Raw genomic sequence first — 22,026 nt, 5'->3', positions numbered from 1 at the left:
GCTTTTTTGGGCCTATCTTGGAGTAGCTGATCTCTGAGTATTCGTCTGGCCCTGTCGATTTGCTTTATTATTTCTCTTGGTGGCTAATTCAGGTTTATGAATATTTGGTAGAGATCTTGTAGTTTTCGGTCTCTGTCAGTAGGATCAGAGAAAATGTGATTGTGCCTAAAGGCTTCACTGTAAACACTGGATCTAGTTGCGTGTGCAGGATGGAAACTAGAAGAGTGTAGGTAACTATAGTGATCAGTGGGCTTCTGGTAGAGCGTGGTACTGATCCGGCCATCCTTGATTAATGTAGAGGAATTTTCACAACAGTCTGTAAAGAGAGGCCCCTGAACTCTCTCTTATATTCAAATTCGGCACATTAACATGTGGTTTGAACCGAGATGTGAATTTTCTGGGTCATTACAGGGCCTCTTTTGCATATTTGGCTTAATCTAACTCTTGACTCCCGCCCCTCCGCCCCGCCCCCATTCTGCCCTTCTACTCTCTGATTTGCTCACCTTGATCATTTTTTTCTGATTTGTCAACCTTAATTACTTTTTTGGTTCTCTGTGCCTTAAATATTGAGTCTGTTCTGGTATGGCTATGGTCTGAAGAAGTGGGTCTGTCCCACAAAAGCTCACCACCTAATAAATTATTTTGTTAGTCTTTAAAGTGCTACTTGACTGATTTTTGTTTTGAAATTAATGCCTCTGACAAAGTGGGTCTTCAACCACAAAAGCTTATGCTCCGATAAATCCATTAGTTTATAAGGTGCCACAGGCCTTCTGGTTGTTTTTTAAATTAATTACACTAGGATGCTGTTCTTGTAGCCATTCTGAGCACCTCTTCTTTTTGTTTTGTTTTGTTAAAAAAAATCTCAGCTGTTTAACCTGAGACCATATTTACCTGACAGGGGAATGGGAACCTGAGAGGAACTGTTCTGAAAAGCCTGAATGGAGTTCTCAGGGAATAGGACACAGAAGCAGTAAAAATGAATAGCAAGACTACTAAAGTTCCGTGGGAGGGAACGTAGTGAAAACCTAAAAGGAAAAGGGGAAAATTCTCCAGGAACTGTAACCCTGGATGGGCAGAACTGGGTTTTTTTTTTTTTTGTTTTTGCTTTTTTTTGCTTAAGGTTGTACAATGAAGCAGACTCACAGACCGTAGGCATGGAAGGCCATAGTTTGTGGGCAGAGGCAAAACTACTGCCTCGTTACAGTATTTTCCTCTCCATTACTTTTAGCAATACCAGCCAAAAAAAGAGTCTATAAAAGTATCTCATCTCCGGCAATGTAATACTATCTTTAATTGATGCACATCATTGAGCTCAATAAGCCAGATGGATTTTTGAAGTGGTCACTAATGAATACACTCACAGCACATTCATGCTATGGAGTTGTAAAGAGAAAGAATACTTTGTACTCAACACTGGTACCAAACAAAACATTCTAAAAGAAGACAGTATATTTAAAGAGATGGCTTCAAACTGAATTCTACTGTATTTTGAAAATGTGAGCTAAAAGTAGTTTCAGAAAATACCCCTGCTTTAATCATTGTTTTACTATCATATTTCCCTTTTATTATAATACTCAGATATAAATTGTAACACTAACACTCTAGATTAAAAATTCAGAAAAAAATGTTTTTTGAGTAAGTGTCCCTTTAATTGTATTTATTACACCATGCTAAGGATATTAGAAAACTGCCAGAGTTTTAAGTTAGTCACTCTGGTTTTCTTCTTATCGAGGGTCTTCAAAGTTGCTTTAAATTAGACACTTTCGACTAAAATTCAGTTCTGGCAATTTGAGCTAAATGACACTGCTGCATTAACCAGTAAGTTAACAGTGTGTAACTTACTCAGCGAGTCCATTGCAATATCAAAGGTCTGTTCACTGAAGACAAAATGAAGACTATGATTTTTTTTTTTTTAATTTTCCACAATTAACTAAGATATTGAAACTGAATTGTGATGCTGTTTTTACAATTACCTCCCTTTCTCCACTGGCTACAGAATTGAAACCCAACTAATTAAAGCACTAAAATCCACTGATGTTTCACTGTTTTTCGCCATGCTAGCAAATGGTCAAACAAATAACTGAACCGGAATGACAACAGAATAAGGCAATGACTGTGTCCCAGTCTAAATTGATTAAATAAATAAATAAATAAACAAATAAATAAAAGATTTAAAAATGTTTATAGAACTGGAAGGGGCCTTGGGACATCATTGAATCCAGTCCCCTGCCCTCTTGGCAGGACCAAGCACCATCCCCCCCAACCCTTTTTTTTAATCTGTTTGCCCCAGATCCCTAAATGGTCCCCTCAAGGATTGAACTCAACCCTGGGTTTAACAGGCCAATGCTGAAAACAACAAGCTTATCCCTCCTCTCAGTCAATCTAATACATTCCCTTCTATTCTCTCTCCTTCTCCTCAAACCCTATCTATGACAAGCCCCAGCAAGGCAGGTCTCTGATAATTCAGTCTGAGCTATTGCATGGCTTTCTTCATAGAAACCCAGCTAGGCAAATAATATGAAAAGTTGTAAACATCTTATTGAAATGCACACGTGCAACATGGATGAAGAATTTCAAACCTGGTAACTACTGTATTTAAGCGTTCTAGTTCTTCCTGAGTCACTTATGATTGCTTTTGCCCCCTCAATAATCATTTTATGTTTATGACTTTTACCATATGTAAAGATCAAAATCTATTTAGTATGACTTATGTGCCATATAAACCTACTCAACATATCAGACATTATTGGAGCACTTGACTTCCTAATCATATTTTACAGAGATCATCATTTCCCATTAAGAGACTTAAGCTTTAGACATCACAGCCTATCATTTGCACAGAGACATGGCAAAAAGTAACCTGAAATATTAAGTTACTTGCCTTGAAGAAGGTTATGAAAATCTTAATTGCAAGTTTCCTTGTATTGTTATATTTAAACTTGCCCCACTAATTTTGAGGGTGAATTGTTGTAATAATAACTAAGCACACAAAACAGTTTATGTATCACATCTTGTGGGAAACTAGGAGAGCTAGCCTGCGGACACAGTGCAACTGGAAGATACTACTGTTAACTTGCTTATACAATGGAGCTTTAGTTTTTCTCATTGCCTTCCTTTGGTACCTGATGGTTGCTTCTTTTGATCTTCAAACAAATCTGCTGAACTTATGGAGGAACTTGCAGAAAGTCTCTCTAGACGAGCCCTAGCTTCATACTAGAAAAGAATTAAAATTAAAACATCATTAACAGTATATTTACAACTTGCTCATTGCTCAATTGCTTGGTAATGGACCACAGAGACTTTGACCTGCAGAGCACAGACAAAAATCCAGGCAAGACAGACACCAGTTGAAAGTCACTACCATCTGCCAGTTCTTTAATGCTCTACATAAAGTGAATTTGGGGTCTCTATTGTTAGCCCAGTTCCTTGTGGACAAAAATTTACAGAGCAAACCCTCTCTCACCCATTATCCATCCAGAACAGTTGTGAAATACATTGATTTGGTAGGGTGAGGAAACATACCCTATAAGTACTTTTACATTATCACTTCTGAGCATACAATGTTTTGTTTTAATGTTTCTTAGTTAACTGTCAGTGTGGATACAAATTCATACCCATGGGCACCAGGCTCACCAGCACATCCCTGGAAAGCTGATGCAGACAGCTTTGTGGAAGCGATGGATTGGGGAAAGGAGTGGTAAGCCACACTGGAAGAGCTGCCTGCATGAGGGTCTTGCTCCCGGGAGCAGTGGCCCCACATTCTGTTCTCTTCTTGATTGCAGTTTCTAGGAAAGCTGTGGTTCCATGGATATTGATCTATATCCGTGGATATTTGCATCCATGGGTATAAATCTATATTCACCTAGAGCTTTAATTGTCAGTCTTCTTGGACTGTAAGCTCCCTGGACCAGTACTGTTTTTTATATTCTGTTCAATACTAAAAGTGATTGATAAATAAATAAATAAATAAATAAATAAAATTGTTGGCAATACTTCCTTCCCAGAAAAATGCAAAGTAGCATTACAGTTTATCTCGGATGTTAGCCAGTAATAAGATGGATTCCCAAATTGCTTTAACAAAACAGAAATGACTGGATCAGTCTATGTGGTTAACCTGGTCATGTGGTTGCATTAATTTTATTTTGTTTACATAGTATAAGCATGGAAAAAAAAGAGACAACTGTTCACTTACTATTTTTTCTTAATCAGTGTGGCTGAGACCTTTGTTAGACCTAAGAAGAAAACACTTACCCACCCTCAGGCTGATCATCTTCACACAAACTCACTTTTGATTCCTACCTAGTACTTCCATCTTACCACAGTTGCTCGGAAGTGATCACTTATTTTCAGATATAGTTTTTTAAAGGGAAATACACCAGTTAGTGACATCAAAAACCTCAAAACTGAATATTCAAAGATATATGCCTCTGCAAATTCCCAAAAGGCAACCTACTCTCTGACCATTAGCTAATCATTTCCCATTATTAGTTAGTAACTAACAAAATTTTTACAAAATCATCACAGAATATTGGAGCATTCAAAATGTTTATTTTGCACAGAAACTTTTGTACTTACATCGGCGTAGTCTTGCTTTCCAAAATACATATCTGATGAAATAGCTCTGACATTTCCAAATTTCTTTTGTGCTTCATCTGTGCTTAGAGGTGGCTCGTATTCAGGTTTACGACGAGCTGTAGGCCTAAAGTTAAAAAAAACTGCATTGTTTCAAATTACATCAGAATACAAAATGGTTGAACTGAAAGTCATATCTCATTAACAAAAAGGCTCATCAACCCCTTCCTTCTGGTTAGGTGATGTGCAACAGACCCCACAATGACCTCACCATTGTTTTTTTTTTTTACCTCTCTGATTCTTGCCCAGAGATTTCAACAAATCTGTCTTATTTCCCTCTTAACCTCAGTCAAAAGTGTATTGATTTGTAATGTACAAAAGACACCCCCTCTCTTTTTTCTCTTCCCTGTCCTTCCTAAGCAAGCTGTACCCTTCTATATCAGTGTTCAGTCACGCATATTATCCCATCAAGTGCCTGGATGTCAATTATGCCATAGTTATGCTTATTTACTAGCATTTCAAGCTCTTTCTTCTTATTCCACCTTCTGCTTAGTCTCGCATTAGTATACAGACATCTAAGATAACAATTTGCTCTCCCTGCTCCTTGCATTTTGTCTTCTCTCTCCCTTATCCATGTTACAAAACATCATAAAGAACTTTAAAGAAACATAAAGAAGTTTCCTTTAAAAACTGATATAATGGCAGAACCATAATGTTTCAGTGACAATTAAATAGAGAGGTATACACTACTTGACTATAACTCAAAATCAATAAGATTTGTTGCTCTGAATTAGAACTACTAATTCAAGAGATTTACCCAAAGCAAGAAAAACTGATATCACAAAGGATTAGATTATTCTATAATAAAACTTGAGCAATACTCATGGCTATGTTAAGCTTTGCCCAAAATTAATATGTAAAATAATATTGTTCAGAATGAGAGACTGTTTACAGCTGACTTAGTCTAGGGCTACTACAGTAGGTCATAATCCTTTTTAACCATCATAACCCTCCACATCTCACTGGCAACTAAATATATTCTGAATTCTCTAGCGAATTAAACATTAAAAGAATGTCAAGGTTTCACAAACACACACACTAAAGCCAGGAAATGACAATGTTAAGATTGCGTTCTGACAGAAAATTGTGTAACTAAAGACTAAGAATGACTGTTAATTCAGAGTGCAGGTTAGAGGGTACTGACAAAAATTAATTTTGCACATCTTAATTTAAGTAAACTTAAAAGTAAAAGTGAAAAAACGAGTTCATTTACTAGAACTAAAAACATTTCCCCATGAAGAACAAATATTTTAAACCAAATTTTTAAAAATCAAATTTGTATTTGTAGATAGATTAAATACATTTTAGTTCCAATTGCACAAGTGCATCACCTATTTCATTCATTTAGTGTCCAACTTAAAGAACAAGGCAGATGTACAGAAGAAAAATGGGCAGGATCAGAGTAATTAAAATACTGAAAAAAGGTACGTGTACTTCCTCTTATATTGCATCTTCTCTTCTGTGAATATCTTTTGGTTTATAAACTCTTTTGGGCAGTGTTTTTAAAAAACAAAACAAACGAACTCAGTACTCAGGCATCTCCTTGCCCTTACCCCCACAGCCAATTTCATGGCTAGGGCTGCCGCCAGCAAGTACTAGCACAAAAAAAAAAAAAGCACTGCTTTTGGGAATGAATGACTGTCTCTCGTATAATGGCGAACACTTAATAGTCAACACAAAATAAGTAGCAATAGCAAAAATGTTACACAGGGAAACAGGAAAATAACCAAAACAAAAAACAAAAAAAAACTCATGCTACATATGTAAGGAATCCTCGTTACTAGTGATAAAAGTTTTGGCCAAATCCTGCTAGTCTTAGTGCCATAGGCTGGATCATTTTATTAATCACGACTACTCATAAATTTGATGAACAGGGCTAGCTGTTTATACTGAAGTTATTTCTGTATACCTGTCTGCATAGTCGGTAATTTTTGAAGTTAGAATTGTGTCAGTGTCTCTGTTACTACTCTCTTTCTTCCAAAAGGAATCTGAATTGTCATCCCACTTAGAATAAGTGCTGCTCCTCAACTCTGCAGAATCAAAGTACCTGGATGAACAAAGAAGAAAAGAATTGAATAAAATGTCCTATTTAATTTTTTTTAAACTCGAAGCACTCCAGCTATTCTGCAATTACTAATGTAGCAGTTCTCACACTGTGGGTCTGCATGACACCAAAGTGGGACACCACTCTCTATGAATGGGGTCACCAATGCTGGCTTAGACTTGCTGGGACCCAGGACTGAAGCCTGAGCCACCCTGCCCAGGGTTGAAGCCAAAGCCCAAGGGCTTCAGGCCTAGGCAATAGGGCTCAGGTTGCAAGTGAGCTTCAGCTCTGACCTCCCTGTCCAGAACAGCAAGTCTTGGGCTTTGACACCCCCGCCACCACCTGTCCACGCCATGAGCCTTTGGCAGGCTTAAGCTTCAGTTTCTCCTCCTAGAGTTGTGAAGTAATTTTATTGTCAGGAGTGGGGTGGCGGTACAACGAAGTTTAAAAATCCCATCCCTGTCACTCCCATTGGCTAGGAATCCCGTCAATGAGAGCAGCAGAGGGCACTGCCCACAAGTGCTGGATGGCGCAGAGCTACCTGTGACCCCCTGGGAGCTGCACCAGATAAGTACTCCAATCACTCTGCCCTCTATCACACCCTTGCTCTCTCCCCCAGACCCCACACCCTCACTCCTAGCCGACTCCTGAACTTTACCTCCTGCCCAGGTACAGTACACTACCCCCCTCACCCCTCCCAGCAACCAACCTCCCATCCAGACCCTGAGTCTCCACCCACAGCCCACTCCTGCACCCTAATTTCCACTCAGACCCTGAAGCACCATCCTGCTTCCCAGACCCCCCGCAACACACTGAACCTCTCATTTCTGGCCCAATCCAGAGCTCAAAAGGATCCCACAAAATCAGCCCAAGCCCCCCAAAAGAACTAATTTAGCCCTAGGGGGTAAGCCCTGAGCTTCAGCACCTCCATCTTGTGGGGCAGGAGCATGAGGAGAACCCTAGCACTCTGAGTTGAATGACTGAAGTGAGTGTCTTTTCCTTCTATTTCTCCCACTTCTGAATTTGTTTCCCAGTAGATCCCTCCCACCACCCTGCCAGCCGTTAAACCAAATGAATTTAGTCCTACTATTTCAGCAGCAGCAGGGCAGGGAGCCACAGAGAAGTCAGTGGTGGCAGCATCCAGAGCCACAAATGACTCCTTAAAGAGCCACACGTTGCTCTGGAGCCACAGGTTGCCAACCACTGTTATAGAGGATAGCAATCCTGGCTGAACAAGCAGCTGACAATACGTCAAGTAGCTTCCAGAATTTCTCAGATATGACTGACATCTGAATTTCAGCAATCCTCACAAAGAGCTCCTGAAATGCTTTAATGTCATCTGGTGATGGTACTCGTGCTAAAAATACTGCCTTGTCATGTGATGAAGACAAAGGATCCTTTGGCAGTGATACATAGTGCTGGTACTGCTCTGTCTTTCAATCTGGCTCTTCCTGGTATTCTGGCATAAGTAGCCTGTCCAGGCACATTGACAACTTCATCGCTCTCAGATTTGGTGGATATCAACTTTTGGATGCAGTATCCTCAAATAGGGCCTCAGTGGCATACAACAGGAACATGGCTGGCTAGCTTTCTGGGTACTGGAGAGTAATGCCATTCCTGCTGAACCCTATAAAGTAAATGATGGCAGCTGAACCCTATAAAGCAAGCTGAAACTACTTACTTTCAGGAGAAAGGGCTCTCCACAGGAACACAGAGTGAATGTATGTCTTGGAGATGATGGAAGTAGAGTAGAATTCCTCCATCAGTGGCATTAAAGTATACGGTGGTCACAGTATCAGTATCTTTACTAGTACCAGTATGAGCCTCTGCATCAAAAATGGTCTTGATTCTCCTCTAGGCGTAACCTCTCCTTCAAGCACTGATGTGTAGGGGTGTTTCATCAAAGTTGGAGGATTTTGCTGCACTATACACGGTTCCTGCTCCCCAACTACTTGCAATCATCTAGGACTTAGTGGATTTATTTTCAGATGCTTCATAGTGCCTGTTCTTGTGCATTCAGAGCAGGACCCCACAGTGCCAAGTCTTTACTCAGTGCTGTCTTCTGCATGGTAGTCTTCAGGGTCACTAGTCTGTTTGACAGGGCACTGGAAAAAGATGGCTTGATCTGCCAGCAGAACTCTGAAGCTTGTCTCCTCAGCGTCTGATAAGACCTGTATGGACTGTTCCTAATGAATTTTCCTCCACGTGATGGGTCAGGGCACTGCCTCTTGCCCCGTTCTTGCTTTTCAGCCAATGGCTCTGCTAGGGCTCTGGTGGGGAATGAAAGGGGAACAGAGAAGGGACCTTGGCCTACTCTCTACTCCAGGTCCCAGCTCAGGGGCCCTATGGACAGTGGCTAAGTACTTGGAGTGGTGAATCTTTCCCCTGGGCTAGCTTCTGCTCTGGCCTTGAAGCTTCTTGGGCTTCTCTGCCCATTTTGCATAGGATACTTCTTGGTCCTCTGTGCCTGGGGAGTCCATCTGGTGTACTTGAGCAGGTTTTCCCTCCTCCCGGTGCCCTGTTCCTCTAGTCAACAGTACTCCGCCCAAATACAGTAAGCTCTCCTTCCCCTGTCCCTCTGACTGACGTGGGGGGCAGGAGTGGGTGGGGAGTTTATTAGATTTCTGGCGAGGCCTTAATTGGCTCCAGGTGCTCTAATTAACTTGTAGTAACTTCTCTTTAGTCCACAGAGAATAAGGCTCTAATCTTCCTGGGGCTTATATATCTTTCTTCAATCTCTCCTGCTGCCTTCTGTATCACCATGTAGAGAACAAGTAAATCAAAATACAAGTTCTGTAGATGACACTCCCCCGAACCAAGAGAGATACCTGCTGTGTTAATTCACAGCAAGATCCACACTGACACTCAATTTGAAAAAACTTAAAACGCTGAGGGATGAAAACACCTTTTAGGTATTTTGGGAACTGTTAAAATCTAAACCAGTGAGCAGATTTCCTGCCAGTGTGAATTACTGCAGGTAAACCTGGATCAGAACTCTAGGCAGCTGACTCTTGCTGGTGGCCACTCTCACAAACCCATCTTTTTGCCCCTAACTTCCGTGGCCCTTCAGCAAGAGCTTGCTCTAGGGAAGCGGGGGATCAGGAATTCACCAGCTGGCTTGTGCAATCCCCAGTTCCCTTTGTCCCAGCCAGGTGGGAGCACAGATGCCCAATGGAGTAGCCACCTCTACTGATCAGAGTCACCTCTGGCACCACACATACTGGGCCCAGATGTCATCAGCAGCACTGCCCGGAACTCCCAAAGCATCTGCACGGTACAAGGCGCTGATCCTGCTGTTAGCATGAGCACAAACAGGCAAAGCAGCACATCTCAGTGTTCTTCGTAACACCTATTCTGAAACACTAGCTAGCAGTGCAGGGAGGGGCACTGCTTTGCCCTCTTCCCCCCATGTTTTGGAGGTGGCCATGGCTAAAAATAATCTGCTGGTGGCAGCATTTCAGAATCGCTAGACTAAAGGGTTTAAGGTTTACCATGTCATACCATACGTAAAGTAAATGGTGGGAAGGCAGCACAATAGCAGCCTGACTCCCACTTCTCCTAATCCATGTGACTTTTACAAAGCTCTAAGTTTTCTCCCACCACCAGTTTAGACTGAGAGCAGAGCTTCAAGCTCCAGTCTTAGTATCAGAGTATCTGGCTGCCCTTCCAGCTTACCATATCAGTTTTGCAGTTATACGCATCCTAATATTATCCTGTTCCCCCACAGAAGGTGAACGCATATACAGGCTGAACCTCTCTAGCCTGACAACATCCATGCTCTGCGGCTGGAGCACTCGGGATTAAAAAACAGCATAGCAAGATCACAGATGCTGTCTGACTGGAGTCCTGACGACAGGGTGCCTGAAGCCTGGCGTCTGAGAGCCCAGCAGTCGTCGTGGAGTGGAGCGTGGCTCGTGGCCCAGTGTGGAGTGGAGCATGGCTAGTGGCCCAGTGTGGAGCCTGACAGGTGGGGCTGGTGGCAGGGAATGTGGTTGGGAGTGGTGTCTGGAAACCAAGAGCAGAGCCTGGCAACAGAGAAGCTAGCATTGACTTCTCCTGGTCTGGGACCACTCAGGTCACGAGGATGCTGGATCATTTAGGTCCAACCTGTAATTGCAAAACCTTTAGTGGACCACAGTAGAGGACACAAAGTCAATCGTTATTCCTTTCCTACCTAAGCCATCAGCCAATTCTGTATCTTTTAAAGGTTTGGCAGGGATAGAGAGCAAGAAAAAATGTGAAGCAGCAAGGGGCAACAAATAACAAAGTTAGGGAGAACAGAACAACTACGTCAGAGGCTGGAGTGGGAGCAAGGAGCCCAGGATGATAGAGTCCCTAAGTCCTCTTGCACCCCATTCTTCCGCCCACGTTTTGCTCCTCAACATTCAGGCTGAGTCTACACTGAGCCGTAGTGCCAGCAGCTTGATGCAAATGAGAACTCTCAAAAATGAAATGGCTGCTTATTTGCATATTTGTGCAAGATCGTCCCGCCAACAGAGGCTGCTGCTGGCGGAAAACAAGCAGTGCAGACGTGGCTCTGCCAGCAAAAACACCCTTTGTCAGTAGCCCCTTATCCCTGATTTTTTCCAGGAATAACGGACAGCCGACAAAGTGGGTTTTTGCCGGCAGAACCATATCTACACTGTTTGTTTTCTGTTGGCAGCAGCCTCTGCCAGCAGGGTGTTATCATGTGAATATGCAAATTAACCACATACATATGCAAATAAACAGCCATTTGTATTTTTGAGAGCCCTTCTTTGCATCAAGCTGCTGGCACTACAGCTCAATGTAGAATCAGCCTCAATGAATTTTATTTTATTTGTTAAATATTTGGCAAAGAAATGTAATGCCTGTGTTGTTTGGCATTTAATCTTAATTTTTAGACTTTCAACTTTTTAAGACGTTTTTCTTTTTTGAAAGCACTATAATTTTTAAAGGATTTTACCCATGTATTAAGATCTGTACTGTCTCTAATCTCCAGCTAAATTATTTTGTCTTCTGATGTATATTAAGACAAATGTTAAAATAAATTTGCCTCTCTTTTGAAGGTATGGCTAAAATGAAGATTCACAGTTGTTGAAACCTCTCAGCCTAATGAGAGTGTTTGAGAGTGAGTTCGTACATGAATTTCAATTAAATTCTCCTAGTAGCACGACTAGTACAAAAACAGCTAGATCCTGATTATCTTCTAATGATTGAAGAAAAATAAAAAAAACCTCTTTCATAATTCATAATTTGACTGCTAGGGGACTAATGAGTAATTTGAGAGCAATAAGAGCTCTTTTCATGGGACAAACAGAAGCATTCAAATGGTTCATGTTTTATTTTACAGTATTGTTGCCAAATGCATTTGCTACCATGCCTGCGTTTCTGCAACCAGTGATTACGTTACAAAGTAGTGACGTTAAAGTCTTTGTGTTTTAATTTGACATTCTGCAGGTAACTAGGTACAATTTTTCAAAGCCTATTTTTTACTGTTTCTTTGGAAGCAACTCAATACTTAAGATTTATGAAAGTACCATCTGCTTCCATCTTCATCTATGAACAACTGTTCCATTGCAATTAATGCCTTTAGGAGTTACCCTTTTTTTTTTTTAAACTCCAGTGATAGTAATAGCTATCACACGTTACTAAATATATGCTTTGAATGAAAATTTAACCATAATTTACATATTTAACATTTTTTCCTCCTATTTGTTTTCATACTCCAGCATGAAGCCTATTGTTAGGTTTGAGAGTTATTTTACACACACTAAGAGGACTGATAAGTGAAGGAAAGGAATAAATTAACAAGATGCAGAACTCACTCGACACAAATAGTAACAAATCAGTTTCCCATCCCGCTCACTACAATAAACACACAAATTAAGAAGTAATGCAACATATAAAACAGGTCTATCAGCAGACTCCAAGTAAAAAAATGGAAAAAGTACTGCACAATCAGCAGAACGAATGCCAACATGTCTCACCTTCCTGCCACCGAAACACTTTACTTCTTAAAACAGAAAAAAGGTTTAAAAATAAAAGCAAATACTACTTATAAACTTTTGTCACTGAGATATTAAAATCAACTATTTTGCAAATTTTCCATTTAAACAAGTTTACTTTGAACCTGACCTGATGCAGAATCTGTATATAATGATAGCGTCTGTCTTGATTTTATATCAATATTTTTAACCTCATCAAAACAAAAATTTTAAACACATTACCTTGAACCAGGGGAAGAAAAATATGAATCATCATCATCATTGTACTTTTTTCTTGGCTTTGCAGTTATGGGTGTTTCTTGTTCTATTGTTTGCATGTCTGAGATCACTGAATGGGAAATGCCACTGTACCAATAAATAAAAATAAAGCATTAACTTGAAAAGAGACCATTAAGCACAATTCTGAACTGCAATCTTGATTTTCTGAAGATCTCAAGTAACATTCAAAAGTTAGGACTACTTAAGGTCTGGGTGCAATGACGGAGAATTTGAAGTGTTCACTGTATGTTTTCTAACACTGTTAAGCAAGACTGAAACATGCTGGACATTTCCTCTGATTTTAAAGTTTGCTAACCTGTTCTCTTTAATTAGTTGGAGCTCTAAAGCAGGAGTTTGTGTTCTAAGCTTACAAGACTTGGACATATCAGCTAGCTTACCGATAGTCTGCTAAATTGCAGAGAAATTTGGTGAAAAGGCACAATACTATAATCTTTGGGGACATAACAAAAATCAACCCTCAATTAACAGCTGACTTATCGTTAATGTGCCATGAACTGCACATAATATAGGATTTACCTTACTGGCAAGCCAATAGGCCAACAAGTCCAGTGAACTGCCTCCCAAAACAGCAAATACCAGATTCTTTGGCAATAGATTTAAAAATACCTTGTGGTCAGTTATGCATCTTTTATTTCCTTTCTGATACCTGTGATTAATTAGATGACCCTCACTAAAACATGCATAAATCAAGTGTATATTTATACGGCTACATGAAAGCACTCTAATTCAATTTAGAAAATTTCACACACCTTCTGTTGCTGCCAAATCCCATGCCAAGTCTTTCTACCTCAGCTTTCTTTTTGCCAGCTATATTTAACTTTTCTTCTTTCATTTGAATTTCAAGGTCCTTGTAGGCCAATCGTAAAGATGATACACTAAAACAAAAATACACGGACACTGTGTAACAAATGTAGGTTAATTCTTAATCCTCAGTTCCCAGTCTAGTAAGCTTAGCAGGAAAGCAACAGAAAAATCCATTTGACAATAAAAATAATATGGCCAAGTTACCATTGCTGTAGGAGCCTTATTTTAAAATGTTCAATATTAAGGAATTCATTTTTTACAATTAAACAATTTTTGAATAGATAAGGTGGCTAAAGAAGAAAGCCCAGGAACAGTAAGATCACCATTAACAGCTAGGGCCTCAAATCTGTGTTTAAACATATATGTACAGATCAAAAAGTATGCATTTGTGGTCTGTTTTGAACTGTAATCCTTTTGACCATTGCATAGTGATATGTAATATGTAATTTTCTTACGTTAAGTCAAGCCATATTTTCCCCACTTGCAAAATACCCTCTCATACTCTACTCCTCATTCAGGAGTGGTTTGCATATTAGGTTTCATTCATACAAATATACCAGTCTGAACACAGAATAAAGTATTCTTTAACCCACTGAAATAGAGACATGTGAATTTTTTTTTATTAACATAAAAAGGAAAAAAATGTTCTTCCCCATCATAGTGGGCGTGGAGGATGGGTGGCTCTGGTTGAAACTAGGAAGGGGAAAGCTCTGCTGCTTGTTATGCGTCAAACTGCAAGTGGGAGTGCACTTTGAGTAGAGACTTCTCTACCTCCCATTGGGCAGCTGGAAACAATTAGGGACTAACCAATTCTCATGACTGCCCTCTCCTGTTTAAAATCTTCCCAGGCAACCAAGAGCCATTTTGCTGTGATTGCTTTTCTACCCTTTCTCCCTCCAAGGCATATATCAAGTTGTGATTCTTGGATGCTGTGCGTCCAAAGGATCATGTTTTTTAGGATCCAGAAAAATAACTCCCCTGTCAGGGTAAATTGTCAGAGTCTGAAAGTTTAGGTTAAAAGGAGTAAGAATAGAAAAGTTAGTAATATTAGAAGATAACACAAGTGTTTAGTTCATCAAAACTTGCAGGCAGTCCCCAGTATGGCTTAGAGCTAAAAGGAAGGAAATGATAACTGAGAAATCTCTCATGGATCTTCTGCTGCAAGGAGATGGGGAGACATAACATTGTCACAAACAGAGGTCCCTTTTGGTACCCTCCACCCCCCATGGGAGGGTGAGAAGGGCAGTGGCAAGAGGAATCATAAATGAGCTGAATCCTAGGGGGTTAGACCAGGGCTATGCAGCTCTGGAGACACATGCAGCTCTTTAAGGACTTCTTCGTGGCTCTCGATACTATAACTAAAAAGTCAAAAAAATACTCTCCTGATTATTTTCAATAAATGATGAATGTCTAAAAGCTGAACAAAAAACAACTCATATCTAAATAGAAAATAGGTGATCTCGAAACACTGGATAACTCCCCCTTTAACATGTGCAATGCATTGTGGGATATGATACTGTATGTGTTTTGATCGTGTTGCGAATAAAGTCTTGATTTTGAAAAGGAAAGGAAGCTTGTGGCATTCCTGCTGTGAAGAGCAACATACACGTTAAGAAAGAAAAAGTAAACATGAAGTAAAATTGGCATAATTAAAGTGGGTTTGGGAGTGAAACTCAGGAAGACAGTAGTACAAACACAAACTTGTAAAGTGCGAGGAAACAGAATATGTAAAAAGTTTGTGAAGGTCCTGCAGCAAAACTGTATCGCATTACAAATCACCGTGTTTGTGCTGTTCTTAAAATAGGGGTAACTCTGAAACTCTGATGCGGGAAAGAGAGACCAGGAGACTATGGGCAGAGAGGAAACTGGCTTTAAGGATGGTGCCAGTCAGCTGACTTAGAGTGTAAGTCCCACAGGATCTCTGTAGAACAGAGAGGGCAGACTTAGAAGGTCACAAACTCCTCTCTCCAAGTCCTAAAATGGTCCTGAGTGACCTGGCAAAAGAAAGGACAGTTACTTACCTCCATAACTGGTGTTCTTCAAGATATGTTGTTCATGTCCATTCCAGTGTAGGTGTGCGCACACTCACGCCTAGTTGCTGGAAAATTTTTCTCTTAGCTGGTAGATGTCGGATCGGTGCTGCACTCTCAGGAGTGGTGTCAATCTAGCATCCAATATAGGCACCACCCGACCCACACCCTGCTCAGTTCCTTCTTGCTGGCTACTCCAACAGTGGGGAAAGGTGGGAGGGTTTTGGAATGGACATGAACAACATACATTGAAGAACACCAGTTACAAAGGTAAGTAACGGTCTGTTCTTTGAGTGATTGTTCATATGCATTCCAGTGGAGGTGAACGTAAGCTGATATCAGGAGGTTGGATTGGAGCCCTGGAACGAATGTAATACAGCCCTGCCCACTGCAGTGTCCTCCCTTGCGTGCTGTGCAGTAGCATAATGGGCTAAAAACGTGTGAATGGAAGACCAGGTGGCTGCCCTACAGACTTCCAGAATACGGATATGGCCTAAGTAGGCTGTGGAAGAGGCCTGTGCCCTTGTAGAGTGAGCCCTGAATGGAAGAGGAGTACCCTGCTAGCTTGCAGCTTTCCTTAATACAAGCTACTATCCAGATGGAAATTCTCTGGGATGAAACTGGAATGCCCTTTATCGTGTCTTTTACAGCTACAAAGAGCTGCCATAACTCGGTCCTCTGTATGTAAAATGCCAAGGCTCAGTGGACATCTAGGGTATGTAAGCTCTGCTCCCTCAGGGTAGTTTGAGGCTTAGGGTAAAAAAAACAGGTAATGAAATATCCTGATTGTCATGGAGAGAGGAGAACACCTTCAGCAGGAAAACTGGATGGGGTCTCAGTCCAACCTTGTACAAGTGGAATACTATATAGGGTGGGTCCACCATAAGGGAGGTGTATGCAGCTGTGCCATCAGAGGGACTGCTTTGGGGACATGCTTCTCCTCAGCAGCGAGAAAGGTGCCATGATTTGCAGGATGCTCTGCACTGCCTGGAACACCTCTGGCGTTGATGGTAGCTGTGGAGAGCAGTGACTGGGCCTCTGGACCAGCGTTGACACCCGACCCTCTGTAGTCTGCCCATGCCATGTTTCTCCTGCTGCCGCCTGGGAGTCCTCCCTGCACTTGGACACCGCAGAAGAATGGCCCCTGTAGCGCCTTTTCTTTATGTGAGGCACCGGGGATGGAGACTTACATCTCTGGGAAGGCTGAAGTGCCAGCCCGTCACCATGGCCCCTTCTCCTTCATCGATGCCATGGCTAAGTTCAGTGCCAGGGCACTTCACACCGAGGAAGACGTGCTCAGCTCAGCGGATGGGTAATTCTTGGTCCAGAGAGCTGCCTCCATCAAAAAGACTGATCCACCGAGCCTTGTCCTTCAAGGTCCTGGGTTTGAAAGTCTTACAGATTGGGCAGTAGTCCCACTGGTGACCCTTGCCCAGGTACGTCAAGCAGGCTGAATGCAAGTCACTCTTTGGCATACGCTACCCAAAGTCCATGCAGACTTTGAAGCCTGGCGACCTCAGCATGCCCTGGTGCTGAGGCTTCAAGGAGGGGGAGTGATTTCCCTACTCCGGCCCAGGAACTACTTTAACTAACAACAACAGAACTATTAACTCTTAACTATTTAAACTATTAACACTTAATTAGAACTATTTATAGATGAGATCTAAGCACTGCCAGCTAACTAGGAAGATTGCTCACGTGAGTGAAGTGCAGCTTCAGCAACTGACACTGAAGAAAGAACTGAGCAGGGGGTGAGATGGATGGTGCCTATATTGGGCATTTTATCAGTGCCACTCCAGAGGGTGCCATGCCAACCCAACGTCTATCAGCTCGGGTAAAAATTTTCCAGCAAGTGGGTAGGCGTGTGCGCACACACCTGCATTGGAATGTACATGAACAATAACTTGAAGTAGGGCTTGTAAAAACACCTCTTCCTTTCCAATTTGGCCAGGATGGGTGTGGAAGCTATTTCCCCCTCAGGAGAATGGGCCCCATCGGGGAGGACTTGGAAATGGGGGCTTCAGCAAGGCTAGCTGCAAAAGTACTGTTGTTAAGGCAGTACAACCATTCCCTTTGCAAAGAGAAGTTACTCACCTGTAGTAACGATGGTTCTTCGAGATGTCTCCCCGTGGGTGCTCCACAATAGGTGTCGGGCTCGCCTGGCACCGCAGATCGGAAATCTTCCAGCAGTTTCTCCTGGATCGCGCATGTGCCGGCACGTGCCGCCCCCCTGCGCGCCCCCGGCCGCGTGCACGATCCGGTCCCCGCCAGTTCCTTGACCAACCGCCTCGGATGCTCCTGAAAAACACTAGACAGAGATCCGAAGCGGGGAGGATGGGCGGGTGGTGGAGCACCCACGGGGACACATCTCGAAGAACCATCGTTACTACAGGTGAGTAACTTCTCTTTCTTCTTCGAGTGGTCCCCGTGGGTGCTCCACAATAGGTGGCTACCCAGCAGTAACCCAAGTAAGGAGGTGGGTAATTGGTTTATGTGCAGCTTGCCCCCGAGAGGACTGCTGTCGACAGACGGGTATCCTCTCAGAATACCCAAGGCAGGGCATAATGCTTGGAGAAGGTTTCACAGGATGACCAGGTCGCTGCTCTACAGATGTCTGTTAACGCAATGACCTTGAATAAGGCTGTTGACGCCGCCACTGCCCTGGTGGAGTGAGCCCTGGGCGGGGCCAGCAAAGGAGTCTTTCGAAGTTCGAAGCACATTGTTATACAGGGCACAATGTGCTTTGAGATTCTCCGGGAAGAGAGACCTTCTCCTTTTGACTCAGGAGCGAGAGAGACTAGAAGCCTGTCCGTTTTCCAGAAGGACTTAGTTCTGTCTGTGTAGAAGGCCAACACTCTCCTCACATTTAGGAGATGCAGGCGTGCCTCCTTGCCGGAGCTGTGAGGCTTCGGGTAAAATGAGGGTAAAACTATTGGCTCGTTAAGATTGGACTCCGGAGAGACTTTTTTTGGAACAAAGGCTGGGTGCAGCCTTAAGGTTACCGCCTCCTTTGAGAATAATGTGCAGTGCAGCGTTGCCATCACTGCCGCGAGCTCACTCACCCTGCTGGCTGGTATTCTCTTTGTCTTTGCTTTCTCTCTTCTTTTTTTTTTTTTTGTTTAATAACCGAAAAACAACAAATTACACGTGGAAAAAAACCACTAAGTAATCTGACTCTGGCCTTAGCCTGAGTGGATTCCATCTGCAGCCGATGGCGGTTGAGAAGGAACTGGCGGGGACCGGATCGTGCACATGGCCGGGAGCGCGCAGGGGGGCGGCGCACGCCGGCGCATGCGCGATCCAGGAGAAACTGCTGGAAGATTTCCGATCTGCGGCGCCGGGCGAGCCCGACACCTATTGTGGAACACCCACGGGGACCAGTCGAAGAAGAACACCCTTTTCTGCGGCCCAGCAGTTTCCACAATTATGGACATCTGAACTACTCTCTTCTCTCTGCTACTCACAGAAGCCAATCAGAGTTCAGAAGCCACACAGACTGGCCAGGCCCTCTAAGTTCTGGCTTACTGTATGTTTCTCGGTCACCATGTCAGTGCAGCATGTGTATGGCAGTTTTTGAGACTTTCCGAATCTGTCGGGGGGCGAGGATGACCATTTTTGTCAAAATTTGTGGTAGTGAAGAGCAATGACCCTCTCCTAGTTCTCTCCCCAACCCAAGGCCATTTTCTTTTTGCTGAGTGTTGGAACTTCCTGTTGTCTCAGGAGGCTGCCTGCCTAGTGGCTCCTTTTAACCTACTAACACACTAGTATGAGCCACATATCAAAGTGAGGGTTGTTGTGTTGTCTTAAAACTCCAAATAAAGTTCTAAATTCAAATCTCAGCAAATCAGGTAATCTTAATGTAACTTTTGCACTTCCTGTGAATGGGGAAGGTGTGTACATTTCTACTTAAGGATTCAGAGCGCAAATCAAGAAAGCACATTGAGTTTATATGCAAATACTAAGATACAAGATCACATTCATAATAAACTTGTTATAATAAACATGTAAGTCAAGTTGAACTTTAATTTAAAACTTGAAAAAATTTCCACTACAAAAATGGCATGTGAACCAGGGATAAAGTTTCAAAAATTTCTTCTCATATTTTTCTACCCACAAAATAGCTTCCAGGTGTCCATGAGAGTATGTGCCTCTCTATCTGATTTGCAACCACAAATCAATTACACTTATAAAACAGCACTATAAAATGCACCCACAAAAAAGAAAAATAGCCATCCTGTTGAAAGTCTAAGTCTTATGGGGTGAAAATATAATTTTTTTTATATTCAAAGTGGCTGATGAAATTTTAATTCAACTCAATTCACTTCAACACTCAAAATCAATATGTCCCCTCAGCTATCTAGTATCATTTTTGTGATTATGTATTCTGCTAGGACATCCTAACAGATGTGTTACTGGCAAATACAAAGAATTAAAAAAAAAAAATACTCTCTCCCCACTATATGCTTAAAAGCCATCTTCAAATCATTGAACTCTTTGCTGGCTCTGCTTCCAGCTCTGTCACTTCTACATATAATCATGTTGCTTCAATATTTTCAGATTGTATCAATAAAATAGCAGGACAGCAAACACTGTTATGCCATTAATATTTAAAATTATAATCTTCCTCTGTTATAAATCCCAATACTAAGAAGTTCATAATAAAAAACCAAACCCTCCACAGAAGATCTTAGAATGGAAATGAAATGCAAAGTCTAAAAGATATTTCAATATAAGATTTAGATATACATGCATATTATTTTCAATTTCAAAAGGATTTTAATATAAACGCACACTTGCCAGTCTGATACCAAATAATGCTAATAAGTCACTACACTATTGCATGTTAAGCATCCCATTTAACCTCTTACTTCTGATTTAAATAAGCTATAATGACTTAATTGGGACACTCCCTAAAGCAGTACAGTGCTGTTAAAGAATGCTAAAATGCAGATGCATGCAATATCTTGCCTCTGGTACAAAGGTAATATTTAAAATCTTGTAGCACCGGCGTACATAAAAATCAATGCCTATTCAAAAATCCTTATTAAATATATTAGTGGTCCCTTTAAATATTAACGTATATCAGGGAAAATATGTATTTCTGTGCCAATGTGGCTAGCTACAGTAATCATGTACTCCTTATGTACATTTTAAAGGCATAAATGTACATATGCCCAAATATGCAGTTATACTACATCACTCAAAAACATAAGGAGGTACAGATCTGGTCTTTATGTAATTTATAATATTACAGATGAAAAGATTTTTTCAAAAAGTACAGAGTGAAAATGTCAAACTACATGTAAAATGACTGACAAAATTAATTCTTAAGGCTATGAAGTATATTTTTCTCTCTGAATATATATATTTTCTACTAGTCCCAACAGTGAGATATTTACATGCATCTATCTGGGAGAAAGTAACATTTGATTACTGTCACATTCTCTCCATAAGCACATTCATTAAAACTAAACAGTTGGCCTTACCTTAAAAGTTTAGGTTAAATGTTGATATGGTAAATTTAACTCTTTTTAAAATTGTATACACACATACGTATCCAAGAAAAGTCAATGTGCACAAAAGTAAATCTGAAAAATAGGCCAAAGTCACTAAACTAAAAATGATCTGTAAAGAAAAGCAAGTTTCTTAAGCCAGCATGTACTCCTTTAAGTCTACAATTGACTGATTAAAAGTGTTCTACAATGGAAGACATGAAAAGTGTATATTAATAAGTGTCAATGGAAGTCAAAGCAGTTATGATACTTAGGGATATGGAGATTATATATATATGAGAGAAAGCAAGAGAGGGAGCAATAGAAATAAAAAAATCTGTATTAGAAGTAAATGCAACTGAAAGGAGCTTTTCCTTGGAACTATCTGTTCTGAAGCCGTGCATGTTTTTATATGCTGAGAAAACTTTCACTTCTAAAAACATGCATTTTTTGACTCTTACAATTAGAAATAAATTACACTTACTGTAACACCTCTGCGAAAGCATTAATAAAATCAAGAAAATAAGAAAAATACTGTCTTCAAACTATGGCATTTCTTTTTGGCAAAGACATTAAGTTCTTATTAATTCCTTCACTTACAGCAGTTTCTGGTATAGGGCAGCTGAACCTGGTCATGCCAAAGTTCAATTTGAAACTTCCACTGGACTTTAATATTTTAGCAACCAAACAACCAAGATTTTAAGGACTGATCTGAAGAGCACAGTTTATCAAGGATATTTTAGCAGCATCAAGCCGTC

At 41.2% G+C, this 22,026-nt stretch overlaps 1 protein-coding gene across 5 annotated transcripts in view; it reads right to left on the bottom strand.

Moving 5' to 3' along the window:
• ARFGAP3 (ARF GTPase activating protein 3) overlaps nucleotides 1-22,026 on the bottom strand; it is a 73,216-nt gene that overhangs the window by 10,915 nt on the left and 40,275 nt on the right. For all 5 annotated transcript variants that reach the window (XM_075003918.1, XM_075003939.1, XM_075003902.1 and 2 more), the window contains 5 exons: nucleotides 13,692-13,817; nucleotides 12,886-13,008; nucleotides 6,542-6,679; nucleotides 4,576-4,699; nucleotides 3,123-3,213 (listed from right to left, as the gene is read on the bottom strand). In XM_075003918.1, the coding sequence (XP_074860019.1) occupies nucleotides 3,123-3,213; nucleotides 4,576-4,699; nucleotides 6,542-6,679; nucleotides 12,886-13,008; nucleotides 13,692-13,817 (602 nt within the window). The remainder of the gene's footprint in view (nucleotides 1-3,122; nucleotides 3,214-4,575; nucleotides 4,700-6,541; nucleotides 6,680-12,885; nucleotides 13,009-13,691; nucleotides 13,818-22,026) is intronic.

The sequence above is a fragment of the Carettochelys insculpta genome, chromosome 1, assembly GCF_033958435.1.
Source record: "Carettochelys insculpta isolate YL-2023 chromosome 1, ASM3395843v1, whole genome shotgun sequence".
NCBI lineage: Eukaryota > Metazoa > Chordata > Testudines > Carettochelyidae > Carettochelys > Carettochelys insculpta.
This window is presented reverse-complemented; position numbering and strand designations above follow the sequence as displayed.